Source organism: Ostrea edulis, chromosome 2 (assembly GCF_947568905.1).
Source record: "Ostrea edulis chromosome 2, xbOstEdul1.1, whole genome shotgun sequence".
Taxonomy (NCBI): domain Eukaryota; kingdom Metazoa; phylum Mollusca; class Bivalvia; order Ostreida; family Ostreidae; genus Ostrea; species Ostrea edulis.
The window spans coordinates 22,459,698-22,474,454 of NC_079165.1; the positions used below are offsets into that span (position 1 = coordinate 22,459,698).

Below are 14,757 nucleotides of genomic sequence, written 5' to 3' on the forward strand. Positions count from 1 at the left end.
CTAATTACTGGACAAAATCTAATTACTAGACAAAATCTAATTACTGAACAAAATTACTGGACAAAATCTAATTACTGGACAAAATTTAATTACTGGACAAAATCTAATTACTGGACAAAATTTAATTCCTGGACAAAACCTAATTACTGGACAAAATCTAATTACTGGACAAAATCTAATTCCTGGACAAAATCTAATTACTGAACAAAATCTAATTACTGGACAAAATTTAATTCCTGGACAAAATCTAATTACTGGACAAAATCTAATTAATTTATAAAGCAATAATTTCTTATTTCTGCCTATATTGAGTCTGATTTGTCCTTTCCACTAGATTCTGTTTCTGTTTGGAGTTTTGCTTTTTCTGGCCCTGGCAAGCACCATCGCCAACAAGGTGTGGACCTCCTGGCATGTCAACAAAGACTGGTACCTGGGATATCAAGGTATGATATTACCTGAACTATCAAGACATTATATTACCCAGACTATCAAGGTATGACATTACCTAGACATTAAGGTAAAGCATTAAACTCCAGTGATGTCAGACTGACTTTCTTATCATTGACACAAGAATTTCATTATCTCTTTATATCATTCTTCGGATTACATCTTTTTAGCATACATATGATAATTGTTGGGAAAAAATTATATAAGTTATGATTTTGCCCATAAATCTCATTCCAGCCTAATATGACCTGTTGTAACCTTCACTTTTAACTGACAGTGTGTTTTGAACTTTACATTGTTTCTTTGTCAGTCTTTGACTTTGTTAAAATGAAAGATGATTTTCTCAATGACCTTGTTTTTCTCTCATTTGCAGGTTCTATTGGTATGCATTTATACATGTCTTGGGGTGAATTACTTTGCAAAAAATTGCATTGAATTACAATTACTAGGGGAAGGATAACAGCCTTTCTGCCCCCCTCCCCCCTTTCCCCCATTAAAAATTATTATTTTGGAAGTTAAAAGAAAGTTATTTTGTAAAAGAGATCATATCTAATACAATTTTACACAATTTGTCTCTGATATTTACAGTCTTTTGGAGTACCTAGCATCAAAGGTGATGCCATTTCTCAATTCTACTCAAATTTAATAAAAATGCATATTTTTGTGATCCCATCCCCCCCCCATAACCATAAAACATAGAGAGCATCTTTGGACAAACAGATTTTTTTTAATGTCACATGTGTATTGGAAAGATGAATTTATGTTTTGAATATAGAGTTTGTCGGAGTCTGTGCTTGTCTTGCAACACGACTTTATCCCTTGATATCTGCCCATTCATTTAACATGGGAAATAAAATGCAGTCAATGTAAATAGTGCATTGTGACATCATAATTAGCTTCAATGTTTTTTTATTTCAAACCAAGCAATTAGGCCAAATAAAAAAATATGTGTAATTATGGTTACCCGACCGTCCCTAATTTTACCCCCGACCCTAAACTTTTTTTTTAATATTTCCAAAATCAGTTACCGTATTTTGCCAAATATAATGCACACTTTTTTCAAGATTTTCTTGTATGAAAAGGCGTGCATAAGATATACCACTGTGTTTGACCTGTTTTCCTTCAGGTGAAGCATGAGTGTAAGTTCATTCATAGCCAATATATATATACCGCTAAAATGCTAAGCTGTAAACACTTAGGGCTATTACTACAGGCCATCTAACATTAGACAGAAAGTGACTTAGAACTAAAGAGTGCTTATTTAAACAATAGTGCCAATTTCAGGTTGTTTGAATATACTGAGCGATCACCCTTCTTATTTTTAAAAAAGTTGGATAGATTTAAAAACTTGAAAGGGCATGGTACTCTGGTTGAAATATCATTCCTACTTTCATGTTCAAAAACATGATTTTGGCAAATGCACTGATTTTTTTTTTCTGTATTCATTTATTTATTTGAAATATATATACATGTTACATGTATATAAGAATTGTCAAAACTAGGTTGATCCCTATGATTTTGATGGGCATATATCACACCATATATATAAATGGTACATACAAAGAAGTGAAAGTAAAAGAAAATTGTATTTCCATTTAATATCTATCATTAAAAAAAAAAAAAAAAAAATCCCTACCTACCTACCCTATTTTTCGAGGGAGTGTAACTGGAACCACACATATTATTTTATTTGGCCTTATCAACAACATTAAAAAAACCAAACAAAAAAAACCGAAGGTATGAGAATGCCTGTCTGGTTATTAATAAAAAGATTTGTGGAACTTTTCAAACAATTCATTTTATCTATGGGTTTTTCGGTGACATTTTCCACTTTGGGTAACCCCCATATTTTTCAGCTGATGAAGAGCAAATCACATGATTCACATGTGTAATCATTGGAGTGAGGTCATCATGTCAAAACTTTGCGACGCGGGTTTTGTTCGCTCTTAAAAATGAGAATAACAACTGAGTTACATCAGAATTCTAGCACAAAAAAAAAACTACTTAATTTTGAAACATTTGCACAAGTGTGGAATTTGATGAGCAAGTAGAAGCCTTATCATTCATATACCGTATATCGGGGAATTTCAGCTGCTGGAAATGTTGTGTATGTTTTGGCGAATGAGGAAAAGAAAAAGCACCAAAGTTTTTCTTTATAAATAAATGATGTACTCGTTAAAATGAAATTACACCAAAATATAAAGTGCAAAGATTTCAAACTACTTTTTTGAGAAAAATATGCTGAATATATATTCCTCATGCCAAAGTCACTTGATATGCAGTATAGTCCTTTATACCATTAATTACAATTACTTTTGAAATTTTTATGCCCCCGAGATCGAAGATCGGGGGGCATATTGTTTTTGTCCTGTTTGCATTGAATTACAATATTACTTTTGAAATTGTATGCATTGAATTGAAATTACTTTTACGTTTACTCTTGAAATTTTATGCCTTGATTTACAATTTCAGCAAGTTACATTGTTGTTTTTTTTTAAAGCCATGCTTTAAATTACAATTTCTGTTGCAGGAAATGAATGAAATGATACAATTCATTTTCGGTTTGATTGATGAAAATCATGAGTTATTTTACTTTGTGTTAATTATGACAACTATTCAGCATTTACAAACAGTAAGCTTATTTTGTTATAAAGAATTCAACATGTTTACTAGAAATGAGCAGAAAGTAAAGAGAGAAACCATAACATAGAGAATAATGCATAGTCAAATCTGTATCGCACCCCATTCCAATATCAGCCTGAGGGCTGTAGAACTATTCATTACTGTCTTCTGATACACAAGTGAAATCTGATTATTTAAAGATGTTTGAGCATGGTAAATGTACTACCATGTATTTTTTTTTCTGATATTAGATTCAAGTATATTCAAAGAGATACACTATGATGCACCAATGCATTACAATGAGGTTTTGTCTCCCCAAGCCTGATTTATACATTGTGACCTTGACCTTTCTATATTGGAGTCAACATTCAGTAACATTATCACATGCAGACTCTTGTGGGTTTTTTTTTTACCCATGTCCTTGACCTTTTTTCAGATTCTCCACCCAGTAACTTTGGCTATAACTTCCTGACCTTCATCATTCTATACAACAACCTCATTCCTATTAGCCTTCAGGTCACGCTAGAGGTCGTCAAGTTCATCCAGGCCATCTTCATTAATTGGGTCAGTTTGCCATTTTGAATCTTAGTGTGTGTGATTTTTAATCTGTTGTTAGTGTATGTGATTTAATTTATGAAGACTTAGTATATATTATTTATCTTTAAAGGACACATCTCGTGTTTTCAAAGTATACAGAATTATATGCATTTTGTCTTCCTTATGCTTATAGAAATTAATTGTAATAGTTCGTTCGCTGAAGTATTGCGATAATTAGCCACAATACGGACTTAAATCTAAGCCCCGATTTCAAAAAGCCTAGTTAATTAGATAGGTAGTCACGTGGTACAGTGATGTCATATGCGACCTTCGCTGATCAACTTGTTGTAAAAGTAGTGTTAGATATTTTTAAAAACTTGGGTTTTAGGGGCCTAATTTATTTACCATGGATAACATTTATTTTGATGTTGACAAATTTCCCGAGTCTTACATCTTTTAGCCACCAGTGCATACAAATAGCGACCCAAATGTAGCGAGAAAAGCGAGTATGAAATCTGCATAAATTTGCGAGTAAATAATGTTTACATGGGATCACTGTCTAAACACAATTTGGTAATGCCATTTCTGTAAACAACTGTAATTAGCGTTGTTGCTTTTCTAAACTAAACAGTGCAATAATTATTAAATTTATTTTTGGAGAAGTTAGATAGACCTAAATTATGATACGATTATGTATCATTGACAACTAGACTTACTGTCACGGGTGCATTTCGAAAAGAAAGAAAAAATAATAATAATAATGATCAAACTTATTGTGAAAATCACAATACTTTTAAATTATTTTATTAAAGCAATTTTATTAGGCCTAATCATTATTTTTTGTTATCAACACGTTGTTACTTAGGAAGTGGGAGCGCGGCGTGCTGTTGTTGTACAAACACGTCCACTACGCGTTCCTTAAAAAAAATTAAGCATTATAATTCAATTCAAAGTCAGGAAATATTATATTTTATTATTTATAATTGAAAGTTCAAATATCTTTTATCTTTAATTTTTTTAAAACTACCAGTTGGTAGACGCTGCTAGCAAAGTTCTGCCTATATGTTGTTACAAGGTGAAGGTCAGTTGCTGCGAGTGTGTATTGAATTCGAGAGCAGAACGGAAAGTATATGCCGTAGACCTATATGTAACAGTGCGTAGCTTCGATAGAACAATTTTCTCGCAGTTTATCTATGTCTTGTCCAAGTGCTTGTTTGAAAAAGTACAGGGACAAATTCTACTGGGTTTTTTTTAGGCAAAGTCGTTGTGCCGACAAAAAATATTCACGTCTTGTCCCACATACCTTCCTTCGAAAATTGAAAAAAACAAGTCCAAATCCTCTCTAATGACAGCAAGTACACCCTTAAACGGCACAAAACACCCTAATGCAGCGTTATTTACAAGCTGTTAATGTGATAATTGTTTGTTTGTCAATTAAATCTAATCTGTTTATGAAATGGCTATCAACTGTTTTCAAATCTTCTCGCTCGAGGTCGCATATGATGTCACAGATAATGGCGCGTAAAATATCGAAGAAAATATTAAACAATTACCTAGAATAGAAAAAGAGAATGGATCAATTATTTGTAAACAGGAAAAAATTCTTGAGGAACTAAAAGATTTTTATGAAACCCTCTATAAAAAACCAGCTGTTTTAGAAAGCGATAACTTCTCTAATAATCTTAATAAATATAATGATATTCCTAAACTGACTTATGATGAAGCACAAAGCATAGAAGGTATGTTAACTGAGAAAGAGGTGCTTAATTTTCTTAAAAAAATGAAAAATTATAAAACCCCAGGCCCTGATGGATTCACATGTGAATTTTTTAAATTTTTCTGGAAAGATATCAGTTCTTTTGTTACTCGAGCAATAAATAACTCCTTTGAGAGGCACAATTTTTCTGAATGTAACAAGTTAGGGGTGATCACCTGTATTCCGAAAGCCGGAAAACCGAAACAGTTTCTAAAAAATTGGAGACCCATCTCTCTTTTGAATGTTGTTTATAAACTAGCATCAGGGTGTATTGCAGAAAGAATAAAAATTTTCCTAGATAAATTAATACATACAGATCAAACTGGATTTATTAAAGGTAGATATATTGGTGAGAATATAAGATTAATTTATGATATCATACATTATACAGAATCCAAACAAATACCGGGGCTTCTGATGCTTATCGATTTTGAAAAGGCTTTCGATACTGTCTCCTGGAAATTTATTCAAGAAACATTATGTTTTTTTAATTTTGGTATTTCTATTCAAAACTGGATAAAATTATTTTACAATCAAATAAAGTCATGTGTCATTCAAAATGGAATTGTGTCACAATACTTCAGTCCAGAACGGGGCTGTAGACAGGGCGATCCCATATCTCCTTACTTATTTCTTCTATGTGCTGAAATACTTGGTATTCTAATACGCAAAAACAAAGATATTAAAGGCATTACTATTGATGGGGAAGAATATAAAATATCTCAATATGCAGATGACACCTCACTTATTTTAGATGGGTCTCCCACTTCCATGGATGGCATTATTAGAGTCCTAGATTACTTTGCAATAATTTCAGGTCTAAAGATAAATTTTTCAAAGACAAAAATGATTTGGATAGGTAGCAAAAAAATTTTCAAAGGACGTTTTCCATCATACAAGGTGGAAATTTGATTGGAACAATAAAACATTCGATTTATTAGGAATAAAATTTAGTATCAATTTACAAGAAATGGTAGAACTGAATTATAAGACTAAACTGAAGGAAATAAAAAAAGTTATGATGCAGTGGAATAATAGAAGTCTTACTCCTTTAGGACGGTTAACAGTAATAAAAACATTACTGATACCAAAATTAAATCATTTGATACTTACAATTCCAAATCCTAAAGATGAAACCATTTGTGCTTTTGAAAGTGATTTATATAACTTTCTTTGGAATAACAAAACTCATAAAGTAAAGAAAAATGTCATAATTCAAGAATATGCTAATGGGGGTATTAAAATGGTTGACTATAAAGAATTTATCACTGCTCTTAAAGCAACATGGATTCGACGTATTCTACATTCAAATACAAAATGGACAAAACTACTGGGGGCAGAACTAATGATTTGTATAGAAAAGATATGGGTATTTGGAATAGATTTTATCAATAATTTAAGGGTAAAAATAACCAACAGTTTTTGGATAGATGTGTTTCAGAGCTGGTCAAATATAAATTCTGCAAAAGATAAAATCAACCCAGATTTTTATTGTGAACATATTTGTTATAATCCAAATATTACTATTGGTGGAAGATCAGTATTGTTTAAAAGTCTGCATGATTTAGGGATTATATTTATTTATGATCTTCTTGATGAAAATAGTAACTTGTACAGCTTTGATTATGTACAAAATGTTTTGAAAGTTAAAATGAATTTTGTAGAATATGCAGGACTAAAGAAAGCAATCCAACAAAGACAAGCTCTTATACAAGACAATACAAGAACTACAAAACCACTTTTGCCTATTATTCCCTCTACTATTTCAATATATTTCAAAGATAAAAAAGGTTGTAAAGATATGTATAAGCAATTGATAAGCCATAAAGCAACCAAAATTAAATCTATATCAAAATGGGAAGAAACAGAAGAAGGTTTTTCAGAGCTAGAATGGAAAAATATATTTGAACTTCCTTTTAAAACAACTCAAGAATCTAAATTGCAATGGTTACAGTTTCAAATCTTACACAGAATATTTCCATGCAACTACTATTTACATAAACTTAGAATTGTTGATTCCCCAATTTGCACATTTTGCAAGAGGGATTTTGAAACTATTGATCACATATTTGTAGAATGTCCATGTGTGAAAGAGATCTGGTACGGAATTGAAGAATGGCTTTGCGAAAAACTGGACAGGCATATTAGTTTTGATAGACAAGCAATTCTTTTTGGAAAATTTGCTAATAAGAATGTACACAAGGTGGAAAATTTGATAATTCTGATGATAAAGCAATATATTTATATTAGTAAATTCTCAAGTATAAGCAAATTAAGTATAGATGCATCCAAAAAAATTATCATTGATAGAATTACAGTTAAAAAACTTTTGTTGTTGAAAAACTGCAGGTATAGGGAGTTTGAGAGATACTGGCAAAATATTTATGATAAATTATGATTGTATTAAAAAGTTGTTTTTTTTGTTTTTGTTTTTTTTTTAACCTAAGACTGTGTTCCATGCCCCCTTTGTTTTATATGTTTTCTTTCTCTCTTTCTCCTTCTTTCTATTTATGAAATGTCTTTTGCATATGAATATTGATGATATTATTGTGTAGATTAAATTACATAGATGTATATAATGTAAAAGTCAAATAAAAAATCAAACAATAAAAAAAAAAAAAAAATAAAAAAAAAAAAATCTAATCTGTTTATGAAATGGCTATCAACTGTTTTCAAATCTTCTCGCTCGAGGTCGTATATGACGTCACAGATAATGGCGCGTAAAATATCGAAGAAAATATGCATATCGCAAGCTTTGAATTTCATCGCTTTCAAACTCGAAAACTACACAAACTGTTTCATTTAAAACACATGTAAAGTAGTTTTAGGCATGAAATGAATTAATTTTGCTGAAAAAATTAAAAAGTTTAAAAACATGCGATGTGTCCTTTAACAAAGTAAGATGTTATGTTGATATATGGACATATTTGTTGAACATACCTAGACAGTATACTATATCATACAATATATATGTGAACTAAATGAATTACAAGAGAGATATCCACATTCCAGAGAGAATGGTTTTATTTATGTATATGGAATCATTTCTTGTTTTTGATATTTTCAGGATTTGGACATGTATCATGCAGAGACAGACACCCCAGCCATGGCTAGGACATCTAACCTGAATGAGGAGCTGGGACAGGTCAGTTACCCAATCCAAACACCTCGACCTTTTCTCCGTTACTTCGTAATTTTTTATGTTGTAAAGGGTTAGGGGTTCCGATTGGTCAGTTACCCTGTGATATACAGGCCATTACAGAAAATACCCTGTAATAGGCAGAAATTCAGGCTGGTACAGAAAATACCCTGTAATAGGCAGAAATTCAGGCCATTACAGAAAATACCCTGTAATAGGCAGAAATTCAGGCTGGTACAGAAAATACCCTGTTATAGGCAGAAATTCAGGCTGGTACAGAAAATACCCTGTAATAGGCAGAAATTCAGGCTGGTACAGAAAATACCTTGTAATAAATGAAAATTCAGGCTCTTAAAAAACATTTCATGTAATAAGGAGCAAAATGCCTACTGTTCTTGAAAATACCATCCTATGAGAGAGAAAATTCAGTTTGTTACAGATAACTTTGAAAAGGAAATTTACATGATGTAATATTCTGAAGAATTTGATCAGTGAGAAGAAATCTGTACCTACCTGTAATGTACTGCTGACATATTTTCAATTAATTGTTGTCTTTGTGTGAGTTAGTCCTCAAACACTGATTGTCTTTTTGTAGGTGAAGTACATTTTCTCTGATAAGACTGGAACACTGACTCGAAATATTATGGAGTTCAAAAAGTGCAGTATTGCTGGCATAGCGTACGGGTAAGTCCAGTAGTGCTGAGGACCCGGAGTCGAAAAATATGATGTTGTTAGTGTCCTCTAAAGCCTGAATGGGTGCGTATCAAAAAACACAAAATTGACGATGTACCATCAGGCTCTGTACAAAATTTTCAGTATCGCAGTTGAACCTTAGGGGTCAGTCTCAAAATGTGCAATACTGTTTACCATAGGGGTAAGTCTCAAAATGTGCAATACTGGTTACCCTAGGGGTCAGTCTCAAAATGTGTAATACTGTTTACCTTAGGGGTCAGTCCAAAATGTGCTTTATTGCTGGTTTACTCTAGTTGTCGGTCTGAAATGTGCACCTTACCCACAATCAATCATCTTCAAGTGTTGTAGATCTTTATATGTAATTTCATAAAGCTATTTTTAGGTTTCTGAATAATTTTGTAATTGATTTATTTTCTAGATGTGGTGAAGATGAAGTGGATGGCTTCAATGACCCCACACTGACAGAGAACTTAAAACGCAGCCATGTGAGTTTACATACATATTGTGTGATACCAGTGTGCATCAAAGAAGGTCGGAATGACCGGCCAAAGTCAAAATCAGTCCATTAGTTCTGTCTGTGGTATTAACACTGGACAGACTGGCCAAAGTCCATTCAATCCGTTAGCCGTATGATATACGTAAATAACTTTAAAATGTCAGATGTGTCATAATAAACTTTGGCACGCTCTGTGATACTGAAACTTTTAGATGACTTGTACAGGTAGTCATTGAAATGAAGTGATAAGGATCTCCTGATAACGATCTGTTGTCTTCCACAGGTTACAGCTCCTGTCATCAGGGAATTCCTGACATTAATGTCCGTGTGTCACACAGTGGTACCAGAAAAAAACGGAGTGGATGATGCTATAGAATACCAAGCTTCTTCTCCAGGTTTGTGTAAACAAACTCATATAAACAATCATGTCATGACCTGTAATATGAATGTCTGCAATTTTATGAATTACACCAAAAAGGTGCATGTAGGTAACAATGGGCAGGATCTTTGAAGTAGAATATGAAAATAATTTGTCATGCCATCTCAAACTTCACACATTTCAACACTATATGTAACTGATGTACAGGTAACTTGTACAGGTAACTGATGTAATATGTACAGGTAACTGATGTAATATGTACAGGTAACTGATGTACAAGTAACTGATGTATAGGTAACTGATGTACAGGTAACTTGTACAGGTAACTGATGTAATATGTACAGGTAACTGATGTAATATGTACAGGTAACTGATATAATATGTACAAGTAACTGATGTATAAGTAACTGATGTACAGGTAACTTGTACAGGTAACTGATGTAATATGTACAGGTAACTGATGTAATATGTACAGATAACTGATGTAATATGTACAGGTAACTGATGTAATATGTACAGATAACTGATGTAATATGTACAGGTAACTGATGTAATATGTACAGGTAACTGATGTAATATGTACAGGTAACTGATGTAATATGTACAGATAACTGATGTAATATGTACAGATAACTGATGTAATATGTACAGGTAACTGATGTAATATGTACAGATAACTGATGTAATATGTACAGGTAACTGATGTAATATGTACAGGTAACTGATGTACAGATAACTGATGTACAGATAATTGATTTACATGTAATTTGTACACTTAAATCACATTTTATTTGCAAGAACATTATTTACACCTAATTTCATAACACTAGCTATTTTTGGAAACTCAGTTTTTGTGAATAAACACTTACACATAAAAGACATAAGCAATAAAAAAAAAATAATGATTTGCGAAAGTTACGTCTCGTGAATGAATACATCAAAATCAGGTCCTGGACCTTTAGTCCTGCCATGAAAAAAACCCTCTGAAAATAAGTGATAATCACGGTGTGTTACATCTAACCAGTGAATGTCGTTCTTTGTAGATGAGGGTGCTCTCGTGAAGGGTGCTAAAGAACTGGGCTTCTTCTTCAAAACCCGGACCCCTGATGCAGTCACTGTGGAAGTGGTGAGACTTTCCAAATTACCAAACTCAGTTTTTTATCCGCTCAAATAAGTGAAATACATGTATGTCCCACACAGATAAGACTAATCTCCTCTTGATTCATTGCAGAATGGACAAGATGAAGTGTACGAGATTTTGAATGTTTTAGAATTCACAAGGTGGGTTTTAGAATTGTTTATTCTTACTTTTGATTGGATGATTACAGATGGAACTATAATGTATTAACTGGTTCCCCTACTGATTGTGTTCTTTACTGTTTCAGCACCAGAAAGCGAATGTCGGTCGTAGTGAGGACTCCCACAGGGGAAATTAAGCTCTTCTGTAAAGGAGCAGTAAGTATTACACTAGCTTACAGAAGTCTTAATAAAAGTTATTAGAGACCACAATCACCCACCCACCCCCACCCCCACCCCCACCCCCCACTTCTGTAAAGGAGCAGTAAGTATCAGACTAGCTTACAGAAGTCTTAATAAAAGTTATTAGAGACCACAATCACCCCCTACCCACCCCAATAATAATTCAATTTCAATTTATTTATTGATTCATTCACCAAGCATGTTAGCATACAATCATGTTACACAATATAGGGATATATATTAAATGACAATAAATTAAATACTAACAGTTGAAATACATATATGTAAATACAAGTATATATATTTGACATGTACCTGTGACATCAAACTGTATTTATGCAATTTAGTTATACATATAACATTAATTAGATATAATTACTTGTGGTGTGCAATTCAAAACATTCATTTCAAAATTCACATAATAATAATGAAAAAGATAATGTAGCTCTATGTCAGTCATTTTGTCTGTGTGTCTGTCCATTAACACAGCTCTATGTCAGTCATTTTGTCTGTGTGTCTGTCCATTAACACAGCTCTATGTCAGTCATTTTGTCTGTGTGTCTGTCCATTAACACAGCTCTATGGCAGTCATTTTGTCTGTGTCTCTGTCCATTAACACAGCTCTATGTCAGTCATTTTGTCTGTATGTCTGTCCATTAACACAGCTCTATGTCAGTCATTTTGTCTGTGTGTCTGTCCATTAACACAGCTGTATGCCAGTCATTTTGTCTGTGTGTCTGTCCATTAACACAGCTCTATGTCAGTCATTTTGTCTGTGTGTCTGTCCATTAACACAGCTCTATGCCAGTCATTTTGTCTGTGTGTCTGTCCATTAACACAGCTCTATGTCAGTCATTTTGTCTGTGTGTCTGTCCATTAACACAGCTCTGTCAGTCATTTTGTCTGTGTGTCTATCCATTAACACAGCTCTCTGTCAGTCATTTTGTCTGTGTCTCTGTCCATTAACACAGCTCTCTGTCAGTCATTTTGTCTGTGTGTCTGTCCATTAACACAGCTCTCTGTCAGTCATTTTGTCTGTGTCTCTGTCCTTTAACACAGCTCTATGTCAGTCATTTTGTCTGTGTGTCTGTCCATTAACACAGCTCTATGCCAGTCATTTTGTCTGTGTGTCTGTCCATTAACACAGCTCTATGTCAGTCATTTTGTCTGTGTGTCTGTCCATTAACACAGCTGTATGTCAGTCATTTTGTCTTTGTGTCTGTCCATTAACACAGCTCTATGCCAGTCATTTTGTCTGTCCATTAACACAGCTCTATGTCAGTCATTTTGTCTGTGTGTCTGTCCATTGACTCTATACTGTGAAGCCACACATGTATCTCTGGTAGTTTTAGGTTAACTGAGTCGCTTGTCCGGTATCGTCCATCAATAGTTAAACATAACCACCTTCTCTGAAACTGTATGACAATTTTTCGTCAAATTTGGCATGAGATATCGTTAGGGTAAGGGGAACTACAAATGTGAATTCCGTGGTCGTTGCAACCCTAGGATCTTAGGGGGAGGGTCAAAAACTGTAAAAATTAAAAAATGATGCAATCTTTAATAATTTTCTATTTCACTCTAACAGACAAACTGTATGTATAGTCATAAAAAACAAGGAGGCCTTTACCAAAGTTGTAGCACTCATGGTCCCTGGGTCAGGGATTCTGGTGTTAGGGTGAGAGTAAGACTTATACCAGTTTGTGGAAAAAGACATCTGTGTATTTTGAGGTTACACAGTCAAAGGTCAAAGTAAAAATCTACAAGTGATTGATATGGTCAATGACCTTGTTAGCTTCCATAGTTTACAGTTTCTGTCAAAGGACATGTATGATAACACCCATGTGGGCCCCATAAAACTCAAAATTCTAAAGATTTAGAGAGAGACTACATCTCTCATTCATAAATACAATTCTACATAATTTTTCCCTGATATTTACAGTCATTTGAAGTATGTACATGTAGTAAAAAGTGACACAGTTTTTTTTTTTTACTCAAATTCAGTTAAAGTACTATTTTTTTGTGAACGTTTTTCTTTCAGGAAACGTAGAACACAGCTTTGGACAAAGAAATCTTTGCTATTATATGTGTACTGAAAAGATAAAAATGAACTTTGTTCAAATCTGCACTTCGTGTTTTCTGATGGAAAAACTGCATGAATTTTATCAATTTTATGTCAAAATACCAAAAATAGGTGCAGAATGTCATGTTTATAACATCATAGGTCTGGTTCTATGTCATTTTGATCAAACTGAGAGTAACAACAGGCTCCTTACACAAAATGCACTTAATTTTGTAGGAAAAACATGACTGTCAATTTTGATTAGCAAATACTTGTCCTTATCATAATGTGCATAGTGTAAAAAAAAAACTGCATTTGTTGAAGTTGAATGTGCAGTCATACTGTATGACCTTGATGTTGTATCATTGATGTAAGAGGTTTATCTTGTGAAGGAACTTTTTACATGATTTATGTATTAATATTTAGGATACAGTTATTTATGAACGACTGGATGACAAACAGATGTACAGCGATATAACTATCCAACACTTAGAGGAATTTGCTTCTTTAGGTATGTTAATACTGTGTAATGGATTCTCATGTAAGGTCACAAATAATGTGTAAAGTTTTATTTTTACTGCAGGTTATTACTGTAGACCAAAACCATGAATTTGAAACTGCAGGGAAAATGAGCCGATTTTGTTTTCTTCTACGCACATTATGTATAGTATCAGTGATTTTATGACATTATTTAGGTTTACACACATGTATAGTATTAGTCATTTTACGGTGATTTCCAGGTCTACACACATTATGTATAGTATCAGTCATTGTACGGTGATTTCCAGGTCTACACACATCATGTTTAGTGTCAGTAATTTTACGGTGATTTCCAGGTCTACACACATTATGTATAGTATTAGTGATTTTACGGTGATTTCCAGGTCTACACACATTATGTATAGTATTAGTGATTTTACGGTGATTTCCAGGTCTACTCACATTATGTATAGTATTAGTGATTTTACGGTGATTTCCAGGTCTACACACATTATGTTTAGTGTCAGTAATTTTACGGTGATTTCCAGGTCTACACACATTATGTATAGTATCAGTCATTGTACGGTGATTTCCAGGTCTACACACATCATGTTTAGTGTCAGTAATTTTACGGTGATTTCCAGGTCTACACACATCATGTTTAGTGTCA

General features: G+C 33.2%; 1 protein-coding gene across 7 annotated transcripts in view; it reads left to right on the forward strand.

The window, feature by feature from the left end:
* The window catches only part of LOC125679789 (phospholipid-transporting ATPase IA-like), a 67,272-nt gene that overhangs the window by 28,169 nt on the left and 24,346 nt on the right, over nt 1–14,757 (forward strand). For all 7 annotated transcript variants that reach the window (XM_056156416.1, XM_056156415.1, XM_056156418.1 and 4 more), the window contains 10 exons: nt 335–443; nt 3,506–3,633; nt 8,430–8,507; nt 9,097–9,185; nt 9,613–9,679; nt 9,974–10,085; nt 11,113–11,195; nt 11,301–11,350; nt 11,455–11,524; nt 14,034–14,118. In XM_056156416.1, coding sequence (XP_056012391.1) covers nt 335–443; nt 3,506–3,633; nt 8,430–8,507; nt 9,097–9,185; nt 9,613–9,679; nt 9,974–10,085; nt 11,113–11,195; nt 11,301–11,350; nt 11,455–11,524; nt 14,034–14,118 — 871 coding nt within the window. The remainder of the gene's footprint in view (nt 1–334; nt 444–3,505; nt 3,634–8,429; nt 8,508–9,096; nt 9,186–9,612; nt 9,680–9,973; nt 10,086–11,112; nt 11,196–11,300; nt 11,351–11,454; nt 11,525–14,033; nt 14,119–14,757) is intronic.